Raw genomic sequence first — 9,602 nt, forward strand, 5'->3', positions numbered from 1 at the left:
CTGAATGGATGAAAAACATACCCTAGGTATTCGCTGTCTCCAAGAAACTTGCATGGATACTCATAGACTCAAGGTAAAGGGATGGAAAAAAATATTAGATGTGAATGAAAACCAAAAGTGAACAGGAGTAGCTATTCTCATATCAGATAAAATAGACTTTAAATTATTAATAACAATGGTAAAAAAAAAGACAAAGACAGTCGTCATATAATGATAAAGGGAGTAATTTAGTAAGAAGATATAACAATCCTAAATATATATGCAGCTAAGACAGGAGCTCCCAGATTCATAAATAAAATACTCCTCCATCTAGGTAAAGAAATAAACAGCAACACCATAATTATTGGGGACTTCAACACTTCACTGACAGAACTGGACGGATCTTCAAGGCAGAAGATCAACAAAGGAACAGTAGACTTAAATAGGACTCTAGAACACATGGACCTAACATACAGACAGAACATTCTACCCACAAACTGCAGAATATACATTCTTCAGCACATGGGACATTTTCCAAGATAGATCTTATATTAGTACACGAAAAGATAGATCATATGTTAGTCTCAGCGAGTTCAGAAAAAGAAATCATTCCATGTAGTTTCTCAGATCATAGTGGAATAAAACTAGAAATCAACTATAAGAGGAACTCTCAAATCTACACAAATTCATGGAAATTAAACAACCAACTGCTGAACGATCCTTGGGTCAATGACAAAATTAAGATGGAAATCAAAAGATTTTTCAAACTGAACGATAATCATGACACAAGCACCCAAAATCTATGGGATACCACAAAAGCAGTGTTAAAAGGAAAATTCATAGTCTTAAATGCTTACATCAAAAAGACAGAAAGATCCCAAATTAACAACCTAATGCCACATCTAAACAAATAAGAAAAAGAAGAATAAACCAAACCCAAAGCTAACAGAAGAAAAAAACAACAAAGCTCGGAGAAGAACTAAATGAAATGGAAACAAACAAAAATAAAAAGGATCTGTGAAACAAAAAGTTGGTTCTTTGAAAAGATAAACAAAATCAATAGACCTCTCTAGATTAACCAGAAATAGAAGAGAAAGGACCCAAATAAGCTCAATGAGAAATGAAAAAGGAGACTCTGTCTCAAAAAAAAAAAAAAAAAGTAAAGCTCCTTTGCACAGAGCTGGTAGAACAGGAGGGCGGCAGGCAGGCAGGAAGTCAGCACGCTGCCCTGAACCCCGGTTTTTCTCACTGGTGGGGGGCTCAGCAAGCTTCATCTCTCCAGGTCTGTTTCCTCAGCTGTGAAATAAGGGACGAGGCAGCTGTGGGGACTCCCAAGTCTATTTCAGAAGTGGCCGCATCCCTGAGAGGCGAGAGACGCTTGGCAGCTCTAGTCCTGCTGCCTGAGGGTCGGTGCCCTGACCAAGCCCGGATGTGGTGTCAGTTTCCACACAGACCATCAGCACCCCTGGCTAGGGGGAGGGTGTTTAATTTTTATTTATTTAATAAGAATGCTCCCATAATGTTATTTATAATGCATTTCTTGAATTTTTATAATGGCTGTGCATTTTTTCACATAATGACTATTCTGTATTTTTCCTTGGGTGTAAATAGTTCATCTCCTTTGATTCCCTACTAAGTGGATTATTGGTAACTAATAATCTGCCTTTCAAATCATGTTCTCTAGAATGTGTGACGGTTAATTTTACCTGTCAACTTGACTGGACCATGGGACTCAGTTTTTGGTGAAACACCAGTCTAGATGTTTCTGTGAAGGGATTTTTTAAGATGTGATTAACATTTTCCTCAGCAGACTTCAAGTAAAGCAGATTACCCTCCTTAATGTGGGGAGCTCTCATCCGATCAGCTGGAGGCTGTAAGAGAAAACACTAGGGTTTCCTGAAGAAGGAGATTCTGCTTCCAGACTGACCGTCGTCCTAGAGACTGCTACACCTACTCCTGCCAGAATTTCCAGCCTGCCTGCCCCACCGATTTCAGACTTGGTGTGCCCATAAATGTGTGAGCCAGTTCTTTTTTTTTTTTTTTGAGACAAAGTCTCACTCTGTTGCTGGGCTAGAGTGCCGTGGCATCAGCCTAGCTCACAGCAACCTCAAACTCCTGGGCTCAAGCGATCCTCCTGCCTCAACCTCCTAAGTAGCTTGGATTACAGGCATGCACCACCATGCCTGGCTAACTTTTTCTATATATTTTTAGTTGTCCAGCTATTTTCTTTCTATTTTTAGTAGAGATAGGGTCTTGCTCTTGCTCAGACTGGTCTTGAACTCCTGAGCTCAAATGATCCACCCGCCTCGGCCTCCCAGAGTGCTAGGATTACAGGCGTGAGCCACTGCGCCCGGCCTGTGAGCCAGTTCTTTAAAATAAGTCTCTCATTCTGTCTCTCTCAAGAGAGAGGGGGGTCCATGTGCATGGATGTGTACATATACATCCTATTGGTTCTGGGTCTCTGGAGATCCCTGACCAATACAGAGTGTGAACACTCCTTGATGTCTGAGGTCTGCACATCTAAGGGAGATGCCAGTTGGTGCCTGGAGCTGAAGGACAGCAGGGGCTGTCTGAGTGGGTGGGACGAGCCCACCTTTGCCCTGTCAGCTTCTGTCCTATCTTGGGGCTGTCTGATCAAGCCATCTTCCTGCTACCATCACTGACTTGTGTTCCCTCCAACGTGGTGAGTCCCCAAGACACAGACCCTCCTGCTATTGCCCTTCCAGAGAGAAAAAAGGGTACATCAAGAGTATGCTTGTCTGCCTGTTTCTCAGGCCAAATCTCAACCTAGATCATCCCTTTGTTTCTTGTACATATGTCTGAAATATAAGTTCCCTAAGCCTTTACTTGAAGACACTGGGTTACTTTTTTTTTTTTTTTGAGACAGAGTCTCGCTGTATTGCCCAGGCTAGAATGAGTGCCGTGGCGTCAGCCTAGCTCACAGCAACCTCAAACTCCTGGGCTTAAGCGATCCTACTGCCTCAGCCTCCCGAGTAGCTGGGACTACAGGCATGCGCCACCATGCCCGGCTCATTTTTTCTATATATATTTTAGTTGGCCAGATAATTTCTTTCTATTTTTTTTAGTAGAGACAGGGTCTCGCTCTTGCTCAGGCTGGTCGCGAACTACTTTTTTTTAAAATTTAAAACTCTGAATTTTTCCACTTATTCTCTTTATCAGAATTCTCAGATTGTATTTTTCCCATACATTGTATAGAACGTACTACTTTGTAATTTGCAGGTATCTACGTGTCTCTAATGCCAACACCATCCCCTTTATGAGCAACCTTTGTTTAGCAATTAAATCTTATTCACTATGTACTTACATGCTTTTGAACATTCTAGACTCTTATTAGATGACTTTGAGTAAAATTCCCATGGCTAATTAAATGTATCAGCTGTAAAAAACAAAAACAAAACAAACAAAAACAGAGCATGTTTTTCTAGGAGACACCTGCAATGCATTTCAGCCACCGTGCCTGGCCCATGGCCAACATTTCTTGAACATTTCCACATATCAGACATTGTACTTGGGCCTTGGGAGACACGGGTAAATGGTGCAGGGGAGCCCTCACCAGGTTCATGGTCTAGAAACAGACAGATGAGATAAAAATGACACTGGTGAGTGATTAACCCTCCAAGAGGGGAGTGATCAAAGACTGGAAGCTCAGAAGTCAGTCACCTGATTGAGAATTGAGAGGCAGGGGCTGGGGAGGGCTGAGGAAGGCTTCTCAGAGGAGGCAACACCTCTTCAAAATATTGGAGGAAGAAAGAAGATGAGCTGGAGAAGGAAGAAAGGGGGTGTGTTGAGCACGGGAGCAGCATGGGCAGAGCTTTGGGAAACCGTGGGACGAAGAGCAGGTCATAATTAGGCAGAGAGAAGAGGGCCAAGAGCACCATGAGGTGACTCAACAGCTCGGCAAATATCCTGGAGAACAAAGGGACAAGATGAAGAGAGAACACTACTAGCTTAAGAGAAAACCAAATTTCAAGGAGTTTAGGGCGATGAGAGAGAAACAGTCCACGATCCACCAGTTTTCATGTTGTCACATGTGACAGGGACTTGACAGCATCCCAAGCATCATCATTGCCTCCCTCAATTAAAAGAATCACTCATTCTCTGGGTTGTGCAAACATCTCCTTACATTTTGCCTCTTAGGTACTTCACCCATCGCACCCCTTTTGTGCCTGTGTTTGCCTGAGTTATTTGATCAGCAGAAACCATGGAAAGAAGCCTGGATTCAAATTACCAGCAGCTTATGGGTTTATGTCTGGATGAAACTAAGCAAGCCCTTTAAAAATTTAGCCAAATATACCTGGAGCTTTGAATGTTCTTGTGCCATTCGATTCAGGACACTTCTAGGACTCTATCCTAATTAAATAATCATGTATGTAGACAACTTCTTATGTACAAAGATATACATACAGAATATTTATGTTAATAATAATAAAGAGGAAACAAATGTCCATAAATAGAAGAAAACGTTTACATGGTAGTACATTGTGCATTATTATGCATATTATGCATTATTATGTAGCCAACCAAATGATAATTATATAGACTTTTAAAACAAGTAAACATGTAGACAATATCATAGTAAATACAATAAGGTTATAAAACTGTATGCATAAAATAATCCCAAACTAGTTAATATTTGATATATGCTTAGAAAAAAAGACCAGAAGAAAACACACAAAAATGTTAACAAGGTTACTTCTGGATTTGGGGACTGTGGGTGATTTTGTGTTTTTACATTTTTTCCTAGTGAAGTAACGTCAGTTAAAAAATTTTTTTCCCATTTTTGGGTAAATTTAAATAATAGTCATATGTATCTTTCATAATAAAAAAAATGAAAGTTTTTAAAGGTAATTTTTTTTTTCCAGAGAGAAAGTCCCACTCTGTCTCCCAGGCTGGAATGCAGTGGCGTGATCACAGCCCACTGCATCCTCGACCTCCTGGGCTCAAGGGATCCTCCCACCTCAGCCTTCCAAGTAGAGGCATGCACCACCACACCCAGCTAATTTTTTAAAATTATTTTTTGTAGACATGGGGTTTTACTATGTTGTCCAAACTGGTCTCAAACTCCTGGGCTCAGGCAGTTCTCCTGCCTTGACCTCCCAAAGTGCTGTGATTACAGGCATGAGCCACTATGTCTGGCCTAAAAGTAATTTTTAAAAAGAAAGTCTACTTCACTCTTTAAGATGAGGAATAAGACAAGGATACCCACTGTTGCCACTTCTATTCAACCATAGTACTGGAAGTCCTGGCCATAGCAATCAGGCAAAAGAAATAAATAAAAGGCGTACAAATAGGAAACAAAGAAGTAAAAATGTCACTGTTTGCTGATGACATGATCTTATATATAGGAAACCCTAAAGACTCCATCAAAAAACTATTAGAACTAATAAACTAATGCAGTAAAGTTACAGGATACAAATCAACACACAAAAATCAGTAGTGTTTTCCATACACTAACAAGAAACTGTCTGAAAAAGAAATCAAGAAAATCCCATTTAAAATAGCTACCCCCAAAAAAGAATAAATAAAATAATAAAGAATAAATTTAACCAAGGTGGTGAAAAATCTGTACACTGAAAACCATAGAACACTAATGAAAGAAATTGAAGAAGACACAAATAAATGGAAAGATATCCTGTTTCACGGATTGAAGAATTAGTATTGTTAAAATGTTCATACTGCCCAAATTCATCTACAGATTCAATGCAATCCCCGTAAAAATTGCAATGTCATTTTTTACAGAAATAGAAAAAACAATCCTAAAATTTGTATGGAACCACAAAAGACACTGAATAGTCAAAACAATCTTGAGCAAAAAGAACAAAGCTAGAGGCATCACACTACCTGATTGCAAGCTATGTTACAAAGCCATAGTAATTAAAACAGCATGGTTCTAGAATAAAAATGATACACCAACCAATGGAGCAGAGTAGAAAGCCCCAAAATGAACCTACACATTTACAGTCAATTGATTTTCAACGAAGGTGCCAAAAACACACAATGGGAAAAGAATGATCTCTTCAATAAATGGTATTGGGAAAACTGAATATCCACATGCCCTTTAACTCACACCGTATATAAGAATCAACTCAAAATGGATTAAAGACTTAAACATAAGACCTGAAACTGTAAAACTGCTAGAAGGAAACATAGGAGAAAACTACATGACACTGATCTGGGCAGCGATTTTTTGGACTTGACGCCCAAAGCCCAGGCAACAAAAGCAAAAATAGACAAATGAGATTACATCAATCTAAAAAGCTTCTGCACAGCAAAGGAAACACTTAACAGAGTGAAGAGACAACCTACCGAGTGGGAGAAAATATTTTCAAGGCATGCATCTAATAAACGGTTAATATCCAAAATTTGTAAGGAACTCAAACAATTCAGTAGCAAGAATATAAACAAACCAATTAAAACATGGACAAACGACCCGAATAGACATTTGTCAAAAGAAGACATACAAATGGCCAACAGATATATGGAGAAAAATGTTCAACATCACTAATCATTAAGGAAACGCAAATTAGAACCACCATGAGATATCACCTCACACCCGTCAGAATGGCTATTATGAACGATAGGTGTTGGCAAGGATATGGAGAAAAGGGAACCTTTGTACACTATTGGCGGGAGCATAAATTAGTACACTATTATGGAAAACTGCACGGAGGCTTCTCAAAAAACTAAAAACAGAACTACCATATGATCCAGCAATCCCACAACTGGGTATATAACCAAAGGATTTGAAATCAGTTTGTTGAATCTGCACTCCCATTTCCATTGCAGCATTATTCACAATAGCAAAGTTATGGAATCAGCCTAAGCGTCCATCAACAGACGAATGGATAAAGAAAATGCAGTATACATACATATATAATGACAACCATACACAGTGGAATACTATTCAGCCGTTAAAAACAAAAAAAATTCTGTCATCTGCAACAACATAGATGAACCTGGAGGACACGAAGCTAAGTGAAATAAGCCAGGTGCCAAAAAACAAATACTGTGTAATCTCACTTATATGTAAACTCTAAAACAATTAAAGTCATAGCAACAGACAATAGAATGATAGTTACCAGTGGCTGGAGGGGTGGTGCAGGGAGGAGATATTGGTCAAAAGATACGAAGTTTCTGTTAGGAGGAATACGTCTTTTGAGATATATTGCACAGTATGGTGACTATAGTTAATAATACTGTATTACGTATTTCAAGATTGCTAAGAGTAAATTTCAAATGTTTTCACCACAAAAAACAGTAAGTATTGGAGGTGATGGATACATTAATTAGCTTGACTTAATCATTCCACATTGTATACATACTTTGCACCCCATTAATATATATAATAATAATTTGTAAATTTACAACAAAAGAAAAATAATTCAAAAATTTAAAAAAATTAAATTTTAAAAAAGTAATTCTTTAAAAGAAAGTCTTTTTCACTCTCTGGGATTTGTTAATCATTGGTATTTGGTACTGGATTGCCACTCTAACTCTGGCTGGGGAGACAGTCTGAGAAGTTTTGGATGACAAGCAATAGGATTCGTTGCTGTTGTGCTTTTAATCCCTATGAGCACATTTGGTTTAAATAATCTCTATGGCTGCACCACTTCACAATTTCCAGTTTGCTCAAGCAACTTCTGACTCTGATGAGAGCAGGGCATAGTAGTCTCCCTTGGTACTCCAGGGCTCACCATGACCACTGTACATTTCAGCTCCTGGTTTTGTGATACTGTTAAAACAACTCCAAACCAATGCTGTGAGCTACAGCTGGCTGTTTGCAAGCCCTTGTGTGGAGGGTTCTCTCAAGCCCCAGGGGGGAGGGTGCTGAGGAGCTAGACACACAGCCCTTGTCCTAGTCCCAAACTCCGGGAAGCTAGGTTTCCTTTTGTATTAACTGATCTTTCTGACTCTATTCGTATTTACATCCAGACATAAAGAAAGCTGAAGTTCGACTGAGAGCTGGGGCTGATAAAGGACCAAGAATGCCCTTACTGCCTCCATGTCCTCATCAGTAAAGAGAAAGCGCTGGATTAGGTTGTCCCCAAGTGTCCTCTTGTAGTGATTGATGCCAGCAAGCAGGGGTGCATCCCGTACACACATTCATTGCTAGTGCTGCCATCAGAGCTGCCCTGTGAGGTCGAGTGCCCAGGGGCTGGTGGGGAGTCTGGCTCCCTGTCTAAGCTCCCTCTGAGAGGGCTGGTATGGACAGGGCAGCACGTACCACGTTGGCCACGGCGAAGCAGCTCACCTACAGGCAGCTCCATCCCCATCCCTGCACAGTTTACAGGTAGGGGACAATCTAATGATCCTTCAAGCCAGCTTAAAGCTTATTTGCTTTGTTTCCTTTTAAAAGATTTAAAAGTGATCCACAAATCTAACAAATAATTAGAACCAACAAAATCATTCTCACAAATTAGAGACCCCACTGATTATTTGGGAATTCGCAGATTTTTTTTTCTAACCTTAGGATACAGACATCAAACAATTGCCCTTGATTTTTTAAAGAATGTGCATACATTCTTTTTTTCCAGAATCTACCTTTCATCCAGGACAATTCATGAGGAATTTAAGAATATGCTATAATAATATCATCTAATCAGCATCATTTTATAACAAAACATAATTCTAACTTCCTAAAAGGGGGGAAGCAGGAGAACAAAGGGAAAAGGAATCCACACAAAATACCATAAGCTGGAAATGATGCTCGATCTCTAGAACAATACCATAGACTTACTTTGCACACCCTCTTCCCCTAAATCCTCTATCCCTAAATGTCTACTCACCTGCCTTTCTTGGACATCTCGTGTACTTCTCTTCCTGGCCAGTGCACTCTGCTTTCAGTGGCCAAAACCCATCCCCACCACAAAAGAAAGATGCCAAATTTCATATTCTGGACAGCCAACATGGGTTTCCAAATCCAAACAGTTCTCTCAAGAAACAGCAAAAAGGAAAAAGATGTTCTTTTTCTCTCTTAAGACATTATTGGTCTGTTCATTATTAGAAGGATGTTTACTCATGCAAAAAAAATCAACCCCCAGTATGTAATCTGGAAAGCAGGAGAAAGCAATTTCCACTAAACCTATAAATCCTCCTACGTCACATGTCAGGGATTTTCTGAACTGAGGTTGAATTCTTGTGTCCCTGTGGAACAATTATTTTGGCCGGTCTAAATTAGTTCATCGTCAAATGTGGTAAATATATTGGTAAAGGTCTATTTTCTGGTCCATGGGATACAGGGAAGTAAAAATGGACCAAACCAATTTCCAAAATGAAAAAGACTGGAGGTGCTGAAATGTTTCATAAGTTCACATTAATGAACGCCTCCCTGGATCTATTTTAAGCTTCCAGCCATTATTATTTGTTCTAGCCCAGGGCTGGATTTGGACAGCTCCCTGCCCCCGCTTCTTCCTGTGGCTGAATCTGTGAAACCTCAGGGCTCTGTACTTGGGTAGGCTGTCTGAAGGGCTGAGATTGGGAGGGCAAGTGAAGAAGAGGCTTTTCTATCTTTGTTTTGCACAGAAACAACTAAATTTCCTCGTTAATTGCATTACTCGTATAATGAACCTCATTGGACTTTTCACATATGAAAAATATCAGTA

General features: G+C 39.7%; 1 protein-coding gene across 4 annotated transcripts in view; it reads right to left on the bottom strand.

The window, feature by feature from the left end:
* GABRR1 (gamma-aminobutyric acid type A receptor subunit rho1) overlaps nucleotides 1-9,360 on the bottom strand; it is a 31,603-nt gene extending 22,243 nt beyond the window's left edge. For 3 of the 4 annotated variants that reach the window (XM_045544014.1, XM_045544013.1, XM_045544012.1), the window contains exon 1: nucleotides 8,787-8,908. In XM_045544014.1, coding sequence (XP_045399970.1) covers nucleotides 8,787-8,908 — 122 coding nt within the window. Of the gene's footprint in view, nucleotides 1-8,786 lie in introns of all 4 variants that reach the window. The other variant, XM_045544011.1, reaches the window with a different exon arrangement.
* Between the last annotated feature and the right edge of the window lie 242 nt (nucleotides 9,361-9,602).

The sequence above is a fragment of the Lemur catta genome, chromosome 2, assembly GCF_020740605.2.
Source record: "Lemur catta isolate mLemCat1 chromosome 2, mLemCat1.pri, whole genome shotgun sequence".
NCBI lineage: Eukaryota > Metazoa > Chordata > Mammalia > Primates > Lemuridae > Lemur > Lemur catta.